A 19,064-nucleotide genomic window follows, 5' to 3' on the forward strand; every position below is an offset into this window, starting at 1 on the left:
CTTCGTCTGTGGATCTGGCCCACAAAATTCTCAGAAAGGAAAGAAATAGAAAAAAAAAAGATAAACCGTAACCCTATGTTCAGGACAAACCAGTTGCTGTCAGAGGTTTTACTGCAGAATCACCAATCTGCCTAGGCAAGAATATTCCAGCCTCTAAAATGTAACAAGTTAATAATACGTGAAGGACTAGTAATAGGCAGACCATTTACGATTTGAATATGTGGATCTTTTCCATTATTCTGACTAATTCCATGTGTTGCATGACTTCCAGGAGGCTTGATACCAGAAGGGTTTACAGCTCCAAAAAATGTGGAGATGTGTACCTCAGTCCATGCATCCCATAAAACAGGTGTCTGGCACTGATGGGTACATTGTATGAAGGCTGACAGGGGTATAGTGCCATGGGTATGTAGTTTGACAACTGTTTCCTATACCGCAATAGATTTCCTTATTATCACGCTCTTTTTTCTCTCAAGTAATGTGAGCTGAGTACCCATTTGGCTGTTTTGCCTATTAAAGTTCCCAATGGCTTAATCTCTACACTTAGTTCAGCACACCTTGTTCTTCTTTTGCTTCCAATAGATTTAGTACCCTTGTGCATGTTGGACAGCATATCCTGCCATTCCTCCGCAGAGTACGCCTGGCCTGTTTCAGCCTCCCACTGCAACATGGCTGATGAGTTGGAATGAAGACCACGTTCATTAACCTGTTTATATATCAGTGAAATGGTATCACGGTCTCTAGAGGCATCATTGCACATCCACTCAAACACTGAGACAGAACTCCCAGCTCCCAGACAGTAGTTCTCAGAGAAATAGTGTCTAATTTGAAGATATTTAAGGAATTCTGTGTGGGGAAGGTTATACTGTTGTTATAGACTCGAGAATGAACTAAAAAAGAAACCTGTAATAAGAATTCCATTGTCACTAGGCCATTATCTATCCATCTGGAGAAATTGCCAGGGGAGGTGAAAGCTGGAGGAAAGTTTGGGTCTCCCAGATAAGTGGCCAACATAGGGAGGGAAGAGATAAGGACCAGTTTGTCTTTATATAGGGACCATAAATAGTATGATTGACTGACTATCTCATTCCGGGCAGATAGATCCTTCAAACGAATTGACCTCCACCATAAGAGACCAGAAAGGTGATAGGGCTCTATAGATATTCTCTCAAATGTAAGCCAAGGTATCTGAGTCAGAGAAGTATGTCACTGAGTCAATTGCACCATTCTGAAAGCTACATAGTATTTCCACAAGTTGGGCACACCTGAGCCCCCAAGCAATTGAGGCCTATACAGAAGCCCTTTACCTAAACAAGGTTTTTTGTCTTTCCATATAAACCTATTAATCTCCAATTAAATATCCTTTATCGTGGACCAGAAGACATAGAGAGGTAGGGTGAGGAAATAAAACAATAATTTGGGAAGAATTCACATCTTCACTGCTTGAATCCTGCAAGGAACAAAATATGGTAGATTTCTAAATATGCCAGATCCGAAACCATTAAAAATGCGAAAGGGAAATGAATCTGATACATCTGTTGCAGCGAAGGGGCGAAGCAAACTCTTAGATAGGATAACGATCCCTCAGACCATGCAAATTAGAATTTTTCTCTAAGGCCTTGTACACACGGTCGGACCAAACCGATGAGAATGGTCCGACGGACCGTTTTCATCGGTTCACCGCTGAAGTGGCCTGATGGTCTGATGTGTGTACACACCATCGTTCCAAAAACCGATCGGGTCAGAACGCGGTGACGTCAAACACACGACGTGCTGAATAAAACGAAGTTCAATGCTTCCAAGCATGCGTTGACTTGATTCTGAGCATGCGCGGGTTTTGAACCGATGCTTTCTGTACTAACCATCGGTTTGGACCGATCGGGCATCGGTCCATCGGTTCGGTTTTGAAGCATGTTTTAAAATTTTGGACCGAAGGAAAACAGACCGATGGGCTATACACATGGTCGGTTTGGACTGATGAAACTGAACCTCGGTCCATTCTCATCGGTTTAGTCCGAACGTGTGTACGGGCCCTGAGTCTCGCAGTCAGCTCCTGTTGATTTTAACGGGGTTCAGATTAAGCACCTGAACTTCCATAAAGCTTGCGGAACCCACCTTGAACCAAACCCAGGTATGTTCGGCTAGTGGGCTCCTAATGCTGGGCTTGATGTGTATTCCTAAAGCTGAGATTGATGTGGATTCCTAATACTGAGCTTGATGGGGGTTCCTAATGCTAGCCTTGATGTGGGTTCCCAATTGTGGGATTATTTTGGGTTCCCAATGCTGGAATAGATGTAGGTTCCCAGTGCTGGGCTTGATGTGGGTTCCCAGGGCTAGGCTTGATGTGGGTTTCCAATGCTGGGCTTGATGTGGGTTTCCAGTGCTGCAGGCAGAGACAGAGGAATGATTGACCTCAAAGGGCAATCCTTACCTTCAGGAGCTGTGGCTGACTGTGATGATACAGACTAACCTCACTAGATTATAGGAATTCCCTGCATCAGACTGCAGGAACTTACATTGCAGGCTGACACTGAAACAGAAATCGGTTAGTTATCTGGACATTTCGAGAGTGTGAATCCACCTAACATTTACACAGACAGCGATAAAAGCCATCATCAAACCCCTCATCACTCTATCCAAAGGTGAAAAAAAAATAAGTTTGACTTCAGTTATACTTTAAGAACCATCTTCTCTTCTGTCCTGCTGCTGTAATTATGTAGCGGGGTAATTTACTATTATTCGCTTCCCTTAGCATGCTGAAAATATTATTATTGCTCAAATTCCATTTCTTCCCATCACTTCACATAATAGGTAAATGTCTTCCACGGAGCAATCTGACATAAATCATTAACTATAACTAAAAATCAATGAATTACCTTGTCAAAGATGGATGATCCCATATTACAATTGATGTAATAAAAACTCTCTCTAAAGTACATGGAATCACTGATTGGAATTCTGTTCATAATAACATTAATAATGACACTGTAATGTTGTAGTTAACACCATCCAGCGTGTTTAAGTACCAGTCAAAAGACACTGATTAAAAATGACACCACTCTTTCATTCCTTCGGGACTACTTTAGCTGACCGTTTAGAAACAAATCCATCAATTTATTAAAGCCGTGGAAGGCGGTTATTAATTAATTTACTTGTAATACAGTTTTGATTTTGTTCTGCCTTTTTCTGCACGTAAGTCTTTGTAATGGGGTCTGTATTTTTCTGATAGAGAGCAGCCATGCCTATAAGCTAGGGTGTCGCAAAAGTTGTTTATATGTTCTCAGCAGAGGCGGCCCGCCCATTAGGGGCACAGGGGCGTCACACCCCTGATCCATGCACACGTCCCCTAATCTACATGCATTTTTTTAGGAAGCACATGATTAGAGCCTGATGCTCTAATTGGTTTCATAAACGGGTGGGCTTGGGGCTGGCTCGTGGGGCTCAACCGACCAAGCGGTGTGTGTGTGTGTGTGTGGGGGGGGGGGTTATTGTTTGCCACCCCCCAAAAAAATGGAGCAGCAGCCTCCACTGGTTCTCAGGTTTAGAAATTACACATTTCCTGAATGCCAATGTAAACCTTAGTTTCATAGTAGTCACGTGACTTTCACTCTCCCAGCACTCCAAGCTCCAAGAGATGTGGCCAGAGACTCTTTAGTCTGCCAAGATTCTTCTGCCCACATCGCAAACTTTCATCCACATTACATGTTTCTGCAGTGCTTGAATTGGGTCCTTATGCTGGGCTTGAATTGGGTTCCTAATGCCAGGCTTGAATTGGGTTCCTAATGCCGGGCTTGAATTGGGGTACTAATACTGGGCTTGAATTGGGTTCCTAATGCCGGTCTTGAATTGGGGTACTAATGCTGGGCTTAAATTGGGTTCCTAATGCTAGGCTTGAATTGGGTTCCTAATGCTGGGCTTGAATTGGGTTCCTAATGCTAGGCTTGAATTGGGTTTCTAATTCTGGGCTTGATTTGGGTTCATACAAATGTGCATGATGCTGGGCTTGTTGTGGGTTTCCAATCCTGGACTTGATATGGGTTCCCAGTGTTGGGCCTGATTCATTGTCTTAATGCTGGGCTTGATATGGGCTCCTAATGCTGAGCTTGTTGTGGGTTCCCAATGTAGAAAAGAATGTTTGGACAGCCGCACTCTGAAAAAACCTCTCGGTTGCCTTTTATTGGTAAAGAACTTTTAAAACACCACACATCACAGCAGAAAATTGGGGGATGCACTGACGCGTTTCACACTATTGGTTAGTGCTTAGTCATAGCATAGAAGCTATTACTAAGCACTAACCAATAGTGTGAAATGCATCAGCTGCTTCCCCCAATTTTCTGCTGTGATGTGTGGTGTTTTAAATTTTTTTTACCAATAAAAGGCAACCGAGAGATTTTTTCAAAGTGCGGCTGTCCAAACATTCTTTTCTACTTTGCTTCGTGCATTGCCGGCACTTGGGCTTTTCTGAGAAGATACGGATTGTTCCATACACCCATCTGGAGCGGTGACTTCATTTCCTCTATGTGGGTTCCCAATGCCGGGTTTGGTGTGGGTTCTCAGTGCTAGGCTTATGTGGATTTAAAATGCTGGACTTGTTGTGTGTTCCCAATGCTGGGCTTAATGTGGATTCCAAATCCTGGTCTTGATGTGGATTCCTAATCCTGGTCTTGATGTGGATTCCAAATCCTGGTCTTGATGTGGATTCCAAATCCTGGTCTTGATGTGGGTTGCTAATGCTGCAGGCAGAGACACAGGGATAATAGACCTCACAGGACAATCCTTACCTTCAGGCGCTGGGGCTGATGGTGATGTGACCGACTGACCTCTCTGGACTACAGGAATGCTGTGCATCATATTAACAGAAATCCAACACCGTGTCTATCATTGTCAATTTAAAAAGGAAGTAGAAGACTTTATTACCTATGTTTTAACTTAGTATTTTTTTACTGCCAATACCTTCATCTAGATGGAGCCATCAAGGCACTATTCGGGATCAGCATCTATTTCCCGGACTAAGATGATGGCTCAGAGATGATGCGTTCATGTACATCCTGGTGCCTGTACAGTTTTTGAATGTACTTACAAATTTATGACACAGATCAACCCCAACTCCAGCCTTTCACCTTGTGAATTGTTACAAAAGTATGTTGCCCTATCTAATTACTGGGGTAGTGGAGACTAAGGAAATGCTTCTTTCAGCCCTCAGCAGACTGAAGATGCCTTGTCTTATTAACAAAAAGTGGAGATTTTATCAATATATAGATATATATATATTTTTGTATATTGATACTATGAATCCTGTATTGTCTTCTCTAGGATAGATAGCTCTGAAACAATGAGCTGCCCATTCTCCCATTAACTTGGGAATACTGGGTCTCTGAGAACTTCAAATGCCAAAGGAAAAAAGGCTTTGGTTGTTTTGAACCTATTATCGCTGCATACGTTTTCTTGAGTAACTGTGGGCATAGGTGACTGTTGCTAACAATGTAAAGCAATCCAACAGAAGTCAGACCCAACATTTCTGAGTTTATAAATATATATTTAATTTATTGATAAATAATGATTTGTGTAATTTTTTTTTGTGTGATATGGATTGGTCTTTAAACTAATATTATTTGTTTATTTGAGAATTTTGCTTTTATTTTAGTGGTGGATAACTCCACTCCAGGCAAACATATACAGCGATCGGCCACAGATCTGACTTATCCCCTCCAGGCAATTAAATATAAAAGCCGCCCTCTGTGTTTTTTTGCTGAACTGTAATAAGGCCTTATTAGGTTCATTGGATGAAACACATCAGAAGGGGGAAGTTACATAAGACAAGGGAGAGAATGACCCTCTGACCTATCTGTTACCAATAAAGCTTGTTGTAGTTCAGCTTAAAAACACAGCGGATTGCGGAACATGTGTTTTTTTTTTGAGCAGCAGAAGACTGTCACATACTGTAGTAGTTAAATTGCAATTGGTCTGCCAAATTATCTTCTCTTTCCTTTTTGTATATCATCTACTCAAGGCTTGTTTTCAGTGGGAATGAAGGGGAACGCAGTTCCAGCACCTCTACCAAATAATGCATGTAATGGGAAGGAGTGCTGGGGTGTGCTGAAGGTCTAGTGATGCTAGCTGCTGGGGAATCTATTGTGAGTGGAGGTGATCTATATTTGCAGGGAAGTCTATTGTTGCTGGGTAAGTCTATTGTTCCAGGTGGGGGTGTAGAGGGGTCATAGTGTTGGGGGGATATCTGGGGTGTAGAGGGGTCAGAGTGCTGGGGGGAAATCTGGGGTGTAGAGGGGTCAGAGTGCTGGGGGGATATCTGGGGTGTAGAGGGGTCAAAGTGCTGGGTGCATATCTGGGGTGTAGAGGAGTCAGAGTGCTGGGGGGATATCTGGGGTGTAGAGGGATCAGAGTGCTATGGGGATATCTGGGGTGTAGAGGGGTTAGAGTGCTGGGGGGATATCTGGGGTGTAGAGGGGTCAAAGTGCTGGGTGCATATCTGGGGTGTAGAGGAGTCAGAGTGCTGGGGGGATATCTGGGGTGTAGAGGGATCAGAGTGCTATGGGGATATCTGGGGTGTAGAGGGGTTAGAGTGCTGGGGGGATATCTGGGGTGTAGAGTGGTCAGAGCGCTGGGGGCATATCTGGGGTGTAGAAGGGTCAGAGTGCTGGGGGGATATCTGTGGTGTAGAGGAGTCAGAGTGCTGGGGGGATATCTGGGATGTAGAGGGGTCAGAGTGCTGGGGGGGATATCTGGGGTGTAGAAGGGTCAGAGTGCTGGGGGGATATCTGGGATGTAGAGGGGTCAGAGTGCTGGGGGATATCTGGGGTATAGAGGGGTCAGAGTGCTGGGGTGATATCTGGGGTGTAGATAGGTCAGAGTGCTGGGGGGATTTCTGGGGTGTAGAGGGGTCAGAGTGCTGGGGGGATATCTGGGCTGTGGAGGGGTCAGAGTGCTAGGGGGATATCTGGGGTGTAGAGGGGTCAGAGTGCTTGGGGGATATCTGGGATGTAGAGGGGTCAAAGTGCTGGGTGCATATCTTGCGGTGTAGAGGGGTCAGAGTGCTGGGGGATATCTGGGGTGTAGAGGGATCAGAGTGCTATGGGGATATCTGGGGTGTAGAGGGGTCAGAGTGCTGGGGGGATATCTGGACTGTAGAGGGGTCAGAGTGCTGGGGGGGATATCTGGACTGTAGAGGGGTCAGAGTGCTGGGAGATATCTGGACTGTAGAGGGGTCAGAGTGCTGGGAGATATCTGGACTGTAGAGGGGTCAGAGTGCTGGGGGGATATCTGGGGTGTAGAGGGATCAGAGTGCTATGATGATATCTGGGGTGTAGAGAGGTCAGAGTGCTGGGGGGATAACTGGGGTGTAGAGGGATCAGAGTGCTATGATGATATCTGGGGTGTAGAGGGGTCAGAGTGCTGGGGGGATATCTGGACTGTAGAGGGGTCAGAGTGCTGGGGGGATATCTGGGGTGTAGAGGGATCAGAGTGCTATGATGATATCTGGGGTGTAGAGGGGTCAGAGTGCTGGGGGGATATGTGGGCTGTAGAGGGGTCAGAGTGCTGGGAGATATCTGGACTGTAGAGGGGTCAGAGTGCTGGGAGATATCTGGACTGTAGAGGGGTCAGAGTGCTGGGGGGATATGTGGGGTGTAGAGGGATCAGATTGCTGGGGGGATATCTGGGCTGTAGAGGGGTCAGAGTGCTGGGGGATATGTGGGATGTAGAGGGGTCAGAGTGCTGGGGGCATATGTGGAGTGTAGAGGGGTCAGAGTGCTGGGGAGGCATTAATCTAGCAGATATATTATATGCACAGGACAGCTTTGTTAGTTTATGTATGTAGTAGTTTCTTTGCTGTACAGAATAATTGTTCATGTAGTTAATGTGGAGCTCAACCCAAACGGAGAATCTCCACTTGTCTGCCTCCTACCTACTTGATGTCTGTTTACCTGAGCTGCCTTCATTGTAGGGGCCCCAGAGCATTACTTTGCTCAGGGGCCCATGATGCTATAAAGACGTCCTTGCCTATAATTTTCAGCTAATTCAACTATGACTGCGGAAACCCATTTTCACCTGCCAGAGTCATTATCAACCTACATCTGCATTTAAACTTCCATGCATAAGAAGATGTAATTTTCTTTTTATGTCATCTTAAAGCAGAGCGCTAGCTTCATTAAGCCTCTCGTCCTTGAACATGCCCCAAAAAATATTTTCATCGAGTTCTCAGGTCAGTTGGATTATGGTATGGGTCTTTTCGCTCCATTCTTGCCGGTGTCAGTGGGCGGTCCTTTTCTCCTGAACTGAGCGATTCTCACCAGTGCTGCTAATTTTAGGAAACCGTAGACAATCCAAAGGGTAGAAATGTCATCAGCACACCAAGTATTCCTCAGAAGGATCCAAAGCTTTATTTACATGGTTAGACGGTACACATACAACAACGTTTTAGAGCCACGCAGGGTCCCTTCGTCAGGCTAGTGATAGCCTAAGCTCACAGAAAGTGGGTTCAATGACAGTAGTGGCTGAGAACTACTGCAACTGCCACCTCTGAATTATAAATGAGTATCCCGGCAAAAGTTGATTTTTTTCAATCCCCTGTAGGCTCAGTTCAGACTGCTGCGACTTGGGATCCAATTTGTGAGACCTCAAGTCAGGTGACATGTACAAATCTCATGTAAGTCAATGAGAGCTGTCTAAATTAGCACTACTGTAGTCACTCCAACACTAGAAAAGGTTCCTGTACGACTTCAAGGTGACTTCTAGCCAACTTGTGCCCATAGACTTTAATAGAAGTTGCCTCCAAGTTGGATCCTCACCTATATTGATGTGATTTGGATCCAACTTTACAGGAAGGTTACCAAGGCAAATATATTATCAATCCATAGGATTTTTGTATAGCACTTTCACTAGCACCCCCTATCACACACCACTTCACGTACTATATATTGAAAATCTAATATTTATATTATATGAATATGATTCTGTCTATACCCCTGATGAAGGAGACTCTTCTCTGAAATGCGTCGGGTAACAGAAGACGCTATATCATACTGGAGAACAGTGACTAATCACCCTAACCTACGCTGTTTTTTTCTATGTATATTTCTAAATATTGTTTAAATAAACTTTTGCCCCAAAAACATTTTAAACATTGGAATTCAAATGTGTTACTTATCATACCATTTAAAGTCTCATTTGGGGAAAATACCTTGGTTCTTTCCCAATATTAGGTAGATCATTATTAACCCATTACAGTCTGCAAAGCTTTGACATTCTCTCATTCAGGATACCTTCAGCTGACCTTCCTTGCTATAAATTTCACCATGCTTGGATCTCCTGGATCGAATATAACAATTGCCACTTTAATCTATTCTCAGTGCTAATACTCTTACTGCTAAGTACCGGTGTAACACTATCGATTTGCAGCAGTAACCCAATCCATTCTATGTGATGGCACCATCAATTGTATGCAGTAACACTATCGATCGGAACTTGTAATACAATTTATTCTGAGCCGTAATGTCATCAGTCCCGAGTGCAAGTAAAACATTGATCCCTTGCTGCAATGTCCTGCATTCTAAGTGATGGCTGCATTGAATATTGGTGGAAATCCCATTACTTCAACATGCCGGCACAATACAACCTGCAGCATTGCTCTTTCTCCCTGACAAAGCAATAGCTCTTAAGTGGTATTAATACTGATACTAAGTTGGGTACTTATGAATTGATACTCGTTCTTATTGATCCATGGCATTCACCCGATTTTGCTTAAATGAAAAAGGAACGGATGTGTTTAGAAGTTGGCAGTACTGAAATGTAAACTGGTATTAAAGCTAAAAGCCTTCCAGGGCAGTTCTTAATTATTTGTCTGTTGCTAAACACAATTTATTACTATCAGCAGTCAACAGCCTGTGTTGTGTGGAGCCAGCAGGCAGCTTCAATGTGATATGATGTACAAACTCAATGGCCTTTTTTTAACATAATAATGCAATGCTGTTCAGCTCAGGGCTGGAGGATTGTAATCCTGCTACCGGTTTAGTATATCTGTATGAATTATGCTGGCCATACCGCGAGGAGTTCTCTAATTGTGAGTGCTGGAAAAGCTCAGCATGTAATAATGAGCATGTTTGTGCACATGATGGTTATGTAAGTGCAAGTGCTCGATAGTTATCAGAATTTAACCCCATGCAGTCCGATTGTTCAAAGGAATGCTTGAATTCATTGCATTGCAAAAATCAGCCTCGGTTTATCCATGCCAAAGCCCACTCTAAGAGCTTGTTCACATGTGCTGCAGGGAAGGCATTCACATGTGCCGTTTAGATGGCTTTCCATACAAGTTTCTCTGGTGGTGAAGAGGCAATATGCTGCCTCTTCATCGCCTACTTTAAAGCTGAATTCCAGGAATTCAGCCACTTTGTGAAAAGGGCAGGCAAAGAATGTTTTAAGTCCAAGGAGGTTCATAACATCTCCTGAACGTACAGTATCTCTATTATTTATATCTGACCAGTTTATGGCTCTGCCAGAAATTTACACTGACAGTCGGGGCTGGAAAAGAGGAGAAAGCAGCACACAGAGCAGCTATTCTCACCCATCCCCTCTGCTGCCTATTCAGAGAAGCCTTTGTATTTTGTGAATGAGTTCACATAATACAAAGGCTTATGTGATTGGGCAGGAGGATGGGGAGAGGCGGGCATAGAAGCTGCACAAGCTCTATTGTTGAAGATGCTAAGACATGAAGCATCAGCATTGGGCCCCCGGAACTATAGCAATAGCCATTTTCCGGGAGTGCAATAAAACTGTCAGATGTAAATTATAGATATAAGCTCAAGAGATGTCATGCACCTCCCTGGACTTAACTTAAAATGGGCCTTCACTTTTTATAAAGGAGCTGAATTCCTGGAATTCAGCTTTAACCTTATAACTACCATACCACCACATGCAGTGTGGTGAACTGCATTTCTCACGGCATGTGGACAGCAATGAGTGACTGTATGATAGTGTTCAGGTGGGAGGTTGAGGGGAGGGGGTGCGGTTAAACCATGGCTTAATGGCTTAACCGCCTGGTGTCATTGCCCCTTGGCCACATGTGTGAATTAGGGATGAGCCCGATGTTCGCCTGGTCGCCGAATAGCGAACAATTTGCGGTGTTCGCGGCAAATTTGAAAGCCGCGGAACACCCTTTAAAAGTCTGTGGGAGAAATCAAAAGTGCTAATTTTATGCATGGTATTGTTGTACAAAAAAGTTTGGGGACCTGGGTCCTGCCCCAGGGTACATGTATCAATGCAAAAAAGTTTAAAAAACTGACATTTTTTTGGGAGCAGTGATTTTAATAATGCTTAAAGTGAAAAAATAAAAGTGAAATATTCCTTTAAATTTCATACCTGGGGGGTGTCTATAGTATGCCTGTAAAGTGGCACATTTTTCATTTGTTTAGAACAGTCCCACGGCAAAATTACATTTCTAAAGGAAAAAAAGTCATTTAAAACTGATCGCGGCTGTAAAGAATTGTTGGGACCCGGCAATACAGATAAAAGTCATTGAAAAAAATGGCATGGGTCCCCCCTCAGTCCATTACCAGGCCCTTTGGGTCTGGTATGAATATGAAGTTGAACCCCAAACCAAAATTGAAAAAAAAAATTTAAATGCCGTAGGGGTCCCCCTCAAAATCCACATCAGACCCTTCCAGGCTGATATGGATATTAGGGGAACTCCATGCCAAAATTTAAAAATGGCATAGGGGGTCCCACCAAAAATCGATACCAGATCCTTATCCGAGCACGCAGAAGGGGAACGAGAGAGCGCCCCCCCTCCTGAACCGTACCAGGCCACATGCCCTCAACATAGGGAGGATGCTTTAGGGTCTGGATCCCAAAGCACCTTGTCCTCATGTTGATGGGCCTCATCCCCACAACCCTTGCCTGGTAGTTGTGGGGGTCTGCGGGCAGGGGGCTTATTGGAATCTGAAAGCCCCTTTTAACAAGGGGACCCCCAGATCCCGGCTCCCCATATGTGAATTGGCGAGGGGTACATTGTACCCCTACCATTTCACCCAAAAAAGTGTCAAAAAAGGTAAAAAAACAAAACAAGAAACAGCTTGGGACAAGTCCTTTATTAAAAAATAAAAAATAAAACAGTCCAGCGATGTAATCCATCTCGACCCGATGACCGAAAAATAACAGCTGCAACAGATGTGCACTCCCTAGGAGACTCCTGTCAAATGACCTGTCTCTCGCTCCGAAAGCTCTTATATAGCTGAGGGCGGGGCCACCTGGTGACATGCACATCCAGATCGCACTCACTTAACCTCTTTAGCCATAATCCTGAGCTTGGCTCGGGGGTTACCGCTTTTGTTAGTGAAAATTCACCCCGAGCCACACTCGGGATTACCGCTAGGGGATTAAGTGAGTGCAATCTGGACACAGTCTCACTTTAAGTGTGTTTTTTTTTTTTTTTTTTTTTAATGGGAGGCTTAGTGGAGGCAATTTTATCTGCCCCTAGGCCAGTCGTAAATCCAAAACCAACAGTTTATAGCAGAGATTCAGCCTAATATTATGGAGCCATTTATTCCAAACTGAATACAGCTTGTTCCAGGCTACCATCATTGGAGTGGATAAAAAGCATGTATTCTATGGAGTAGGGCTTTGGGACCAACAAGACAGTAAAACCAAACAGGTTATGGTGACTAAAATAGTGCATGATAATAAAAGAGCCATGTTTTAAAAGAATATTGTAATGTATTTGTAGTGTATAATTTGCATGGCAATGCCCACTGTCCTTCAATGGGGAATAAACTCCCTTAGTTTTGGGATTTGTGATGGAAGGAAGACATGCAGATTCATGTTTTTTTTATTGTAAACAAGAGAGACACTCACGCCTGAATAAACAATACTTATAGTAAATTGCAGCTGCTGTCCATTATTCCCAACAGGGGATTTTTCAATGTACAAGTGTTCTTAGGCAGCGCTTGCTATAATATGTGAGTATTCAAATTTGTGTCTTAGTGACATGGTGCAAAAAGTATTTTTAAAACTGTGCAATCTTGAGTGCTTTTAATGCTTGATTCCCAGGGTATCCCCTGTAGTGAATGTTTACACACCACACTTGTCAGATGTCGATGATCCCCTTACTGTACAAGGGAAGTCATAAGGGCTTGTAGGTCCCTAGGGAGACCTGTCCCAAGGTTGCTGATGGTTTTATTGTGCAGATCCCTACTCCTCCTTGTGGTAATTCTAATGGCATTTCCAAAGTTTTATGGGCAGGCAATGTAATAAACACAGAGACAGCCTCTCATAGTGTAAAATCCTTTCATTCTGATTAAAAAATATAATTAAAAAGCGCCACAAATGCAGTATGTTATATGAAAAACGGGCCGCTGCCTATGACCTTGCATGTGTTCCACTCACGAGGCCGCAAGTGACGCATGGGAACAGCCGCTTAACCTGTTTCGTCATCAATAAGTCACGTCTTCAGAAGCAGGAAGTTCCCTTGTGAGCCATCCCTTATATAGGCTCCGGTATACGATAATCACCCCTCCCCATACAAGCAGGTTCTCGACTATAGAAAAAACAATCAGGGAGTGCCACTCTGAGCTGCCATCCTATGCGCTCATTGGCCCCAAAGCTCCACATGGCGTTAACTAGTATCTGAGTTGGTGCCTCAATGACGACATCTTGTGAGCATTTTACAAACTGATATCATTACTTGAATTATTAAATGATGCTGTACATCTTAAAATTGTGTTGCCAAAATGTATATATATATATATAACTCTATTAATAATTATTAATTTTCATTTTTTATATTTTTTGTCTTATTTTCTTTTTTACTTTATTTTTCATTTATTGATATTGTTTTTCACATTTCAGAGTTCAACCATTTAGTTACATTAGGTCGAATAATTATTATAGGTTGTCACAATAATTAAAAGAGTTGATTATGTAATGCGTTAAGCCTCGCAAGTGGAATGCACGCCAGGACATAGGCGGTGTCCATCTTTGAATTGGTACATATAGCACATATAGCACACTGCAATGTGGTGCTTTTTTAATTACATTTTATATTCATCATTTTAATGAATACATCTAAGGGTTTTACACTATGAAGGGTTGACTCTTCATTTGTATTACATTGCCTGCCCATTAAACTTTGGCAATACCATCGAGATTACCACAAGGAGGAGTAAGGATCTGCACCAGGAAATCATCAGGAACATTAGGACAGGTCTCCCTAAGGACCTGCAAGGCCTTATGACTTCCCTTGCTGTACAGTAAGGGGGTCAGGGGCATCTGGTGAGTGCGCTGTGCAAACATTCAGCACAAGGTGTAACATTGACTACAGGGGATATCAAGCACCAAAAGCACTCAAGATTGCACAGTTTTAAAAATACTTTTTGCACCATGTCACTTTAATATTTTGGCACAAATGTGAATTATATGTGTTTAGATTTATATTTCACTGTTATTGACAGTATGTTATATGTGATTTATCAGGACATACATTTGATTTATGTTTTGATGACTCATTCTTTGTTTTTTTCTTTTTTTAAATGTGCTTTACATTGGATGAGTGGAAGGATCTACGGTTTCTTTTAGCCCATCATACCATAACCTGTCTTGGTATGCTATCTTTCATCTGATAGATACCAATTGGCCTTTAGGATACATCCCTGTTGCCCCACAAAGGAGTCCTTAGGCTATTTTTAAAAATTGCATTACCACTATTGGGTAAGAAATATATATATATATATATATATATATATATATATATATATATATATATATATATTTTAATAAGGCTTTAAGGCACCATAATCTTCATTTACCCTATTACCCTATTTACCCTATTGTTTACCAATTAGGGACCGCCCACCGTCTCTATACGTTGCTACTTTGAAGAGGAATACCATTGTTATGGTAGCAGCTAGCTACCATAACCCTGATACCGTCTTCAAGAGTGGGCGGTCCTCTTTCAGATAAAAGTGGTCTCTGCCCCCCACCTCCCCTCTCCCGCCGCTTTTTATTTTATTGCATTTTATGGTCTTTTTGACCTCAGATTTAAGAGGATGCTTTTTTTTCTATTACAAGGGATGTTTACATTCCTTTTAATAGAAATAAAACTGACCAAATTTTTTTTTTTTTGTAAAAAAAACAGTGTCAAAATAAAAAAAAAGAAAGTAAAATAAAAAAGGAAAAAACATTTTTTTAAGGTGCCCTGTCCCAACGAGCTCGCACGCAGAGGCAAACGCATACGTGAGCAGCCCCAGCATATGAAAACGGTGTTCAAACCCCACATGTGAGGTATCACCACGATCATTAGAGCGAGAGCAATAATTCTAGGCCTAGACCTCCTCTAAAACTCAAAATATGCAGCCTGTAGAATTTTTTAAATGTCGCCTATGGAGATTTTTAAGGGTAAAAGTTTGTTGCCATTCCGCGGGCAACTTTGAAGCGTGACATGTTGTGTATCAATTTACTCTGCGTAACATTATCTTTTATAGTATAAAAAAAAAATTGGGCCAACTTTTACTGTTGTCTTATTTTTTAATTCAAAAAAGTGTTTTTTTTTCCACAAAAAAGTGCGCTTGTAAGACTGCTGCGCAAATATGGTGTGACAAAAAGTATTGCAATGACTGCCATTTTATTCTCTAGGGTGTTAAAAAAAAATATATATATAATGTTTGGGGTTCTAAGTAATTTTCTATTAAAAAAAAAACTGTTTTAACTTGTAAACACCAAATTTCAGAACGAGCCTCGGTCCTTAAGTGGTTAAGGAACCTGTGTTTGTATGTGTGTGTGTTCAGCAGAGGTGAAATAGCTATATTGCCATGTAATGAGTTGCTGAGACCTTACCTTGAGAACTGCTTTTATGACCCTACATATCTGAGTCTACAGCACAGTCATAAAGAGGAAGCAATTCAGGGAATGGATACTAAAATAGTAACTTGTATAGATAATATAATGTATTGAGGTTTTAAACCTCTTACTTATAGCTTTGAAAAAATAAATAGAAGATAGTATTAGAAAAATAAAAACTGGCTAAATGCACTTCGATGAAATTAATAAAACTGAGCAAAGTAGGTATAACCATTAAACAACTTAAATCACTTGTAAGACCGAATGAATATGTGCAAAATCAGTTTGAGAAGGAGCAAAACGTTCTAACGATACACAGGATGAAATATTACATGGAATATCTACAAGGCCTACAGTCTGAATACAAAATTATTACAGGGATTAAAAATACAAAAAGGAACATAAGGATGTATCATTATCTGTTATATTGGTTTGGTGACCAAAGAGTATTTGAAAGTTTGGCAACCCCCCCCTTTTTCTATTTATTTTTTATAAACATTTTAAAACAATGGGCCAGATTCACAAAAGAGATACGACGGCGTATATCCTGATACGCCATCGTATCTCTGAGATCCGTCCGTCGTAACTATGCACCTGATTCATAGAATCAGGTTACGCATAGATCTCCCAAAGATCCGACAGGTGTAATTGACTTACACCGTCGGATCTTAGGCTGCAATTCTAGGCCGGCCGCTAGGTGGCGATTCCATTGCGGTCGGTGTAGAATATGCAAATGACTAGTTACGCCGATTCACGAACATACGCTTTGCCCGTCGCTGTAAATTTACGTAGTTTCCTTAGAGATACGCGGCGTAAAACTAAACCTGCCCTCTAGGTGGTCTAGCCAATGTTAAGTATGGCCGTCGTTCCCGCGTCGAAATTTCACGTTGTTTGCGTAAGTCGTCCGTGAATGGCGCTGGACGCCATTTACGTTAACGTCGAAACCAATGACATCCTTGCGATGTCATTTAGCGCAATGCACGTCGGTAAATTTTAGGGACGGAGCATGCACAGTACGTTCGGTGCGGGAATGCGCCTAATTTAAATGGTCCCTGCCCCATTTGAATTAGGCGGGCTTGCGCCAGGCGGATTTACGCTACGCCACCGCAAGTTTACAGGCAAGTGCTTTGTGAATCAAGCACTTACGCTGAAAACTTGCGGCGGTGTAACGTAAATGGGATACGTTGCACCGCCGCAGCGTAGGCCAATTCTATGTGAATCTGGCCCAATGTTTTTTTTTATATATATATATATATATATATATATATATATATATATATATATATATATATTATTAATGGGCCAAGAGGTCACAGACACAGCCTGTTCTACTATATGGGCAGACAGATGTACGTGGACCACCTGTCTGTTTATACCCAACTGCCCTCTGATCTCTCTGCCCAGACCAAGGGGAATGGTTACCATTTGTTTTTTGCCTGATCTGTTTGAAGGTAGGCAAGTGGATACAGACACAAGTCCGTTTATATCTGCCGCTCCATAGAGGAAAATGGAGGGCCCAATCAGGTCTGCTTTAAAAAACGAACAGGTGGACCCGATCGGACCACTCATGTGAAAGGAGCCTAAGGAAGTGCTTCTTCCTGCCTGAAGCAGACTTATGACATCTTCTCAGCCTAGGTGCATTTACTCCAGGATCTCATTTTAATGATAAAACGTGGAATCAGTTTGAATTATATCCTTGCTGTATATTGTGACTTGTCAGAAATGTATTTAGACAGATGTGTACATTTACTGAAAGGTCCATGTTAAAAAGGCAGAGTATTAGGCAAAGTACAATAACCCACAGAAAACATCAGGATCATAATTTATCTTTGTCTTATGTGAGTGCAAAAATTAAAGGTTTACTGAACTTTCACCTTTTTAATATACTAGTATACTGGTGGGATCTGTAGTGCTGCCGATTATGGTGGTGGTGATGTTGCTAACTGATGGCCATTGGCCAGTGTCCTCATTTGGAATATGAAGTAATACACATTTCACCTCTAAAACAACATCTTTTCTTTTCCAGGTTTGGTACATGGATGGTTACCTAAAAGGTCGACGAGTCTTAGAATATCGCAGCCTCAATGACTTTATCAAAGGCCAGAACTTCGTGCAACACCTTCTCCCCCATCCCTGGGCCGGTACTGGCCACGTGGTTTACAATGGATCTCTGTATTACAACAAGTACCAGAGCAACATTGTGGTAAAATATCACTTCCGATCACGTAGTGTCTCCGTCCAGAGGAACCTCAACAATGCTGGCTACAACAACACCTTCCCTTACTCCTGGGGTGGATTCTCCGACATTGACTTTATGGTGGATGAAAATGGGCTCTGGGCAGTTTACACAACTAATCAGAATGCAGGAAATATTGTTGTCAGCAAGCTGGACCCCCTAACGCTGGAGATCCTCCAGACCTGGGACACTGGCTACCCAAAACGCAGTGCTGGAGAGTCCTTCATGATATGCGGCACCCTCTATGTAACCAATTCCCATTTAGCAGGAGCCAAGATCTACTTTGCATATTACACCAATTCTTCTACTTATGAATACACAGATATCCCATTCCATAATCAGTATTCACACATATCTATGCTGGACTACAACCCACGAGAGAGAGTCCTCTACACCTGGAATAATGGTCATCAAGTTCTCTATAATGTCACTCTGTTCCATGTTATAAAGACTTCTGGAGAGTGATGTGGACTGCATAGGACGATCATCTCACCTTTCTTTGTTTCTTTCTTGGTTTAATTCTTTTTACAGTCTGAGATTATCAGTTATTTCTATGAAACGCACAGAACACAAAAGACTTTCACGTGGTTGAGTGAGCATGGTATCAAATATACTTTTTTTTTTCTGGTGGAAAATAAAGACAGTATTTGACATTGGTACCGTTTGGCCAGTGGTATTTTTTCAATATGTGATGATACGTTTCAGAATATTCATACATAGTATAGTGTGGTGATATTAAACAGCCAGTCAACCTTTAAGGGCCTCAAAAATAAACCAATGCTGCTCCAAATGGCAGCATATTAAACATTTTATTATATTAAAGCAAAATAAAACAAAATCAACACATATGAAAAGTAAGTCAGAGAAGTTAGTAAATATTAGATGTAAAGTATATTATTATTCTTTAATGAACTGTGGAAGCTGTGCCGAAGGATGATAAGCAGAGGGCCAAAAACTAGGCACAAGAATTACCTCTAGAGGCAGGGCT

General features: G+C 42.2%; 1 protein-coding gene across 1 annotated transcript in view; it reads left to right on the forward strand.

Annotated features, from left to right (window-relative positions):
* The window catches only part of OLFM2 (olfactomedin 2), a 246,011-nt gene extending 227,279 nt beyond the window's left edge, over positions 1-18,732 (forward strand). Inside the window, exon 6 of the mRNA XM_040346385.1 lies at positions 17,867-18,732. Coding sequence (XP_040202319.1) covers positions 17,867-18,541 — 675 coding nt within the window. The 3' untranslated portion in view covers positions 18,542-18,732. The remainder of the gene's footprint in view (positions 1-17,866) is intronic.
* Positions 18,733-19,064: the final 332 nt, after the last annotated feature.

This window comes from Rana temporaria, chromosome 3 (genome assembly GCF_905171775.1).
Source record: "Rana temporaria chromosome 3, aRanTem1.1, whole genome shotgun sequence".
NCBI classification, from domain to species: domain Eukaryota; kingdom Metazoa; phylum Chordata; class Amphibia; order Anura; family Ranidae; genus Rana; species Rana temporaria.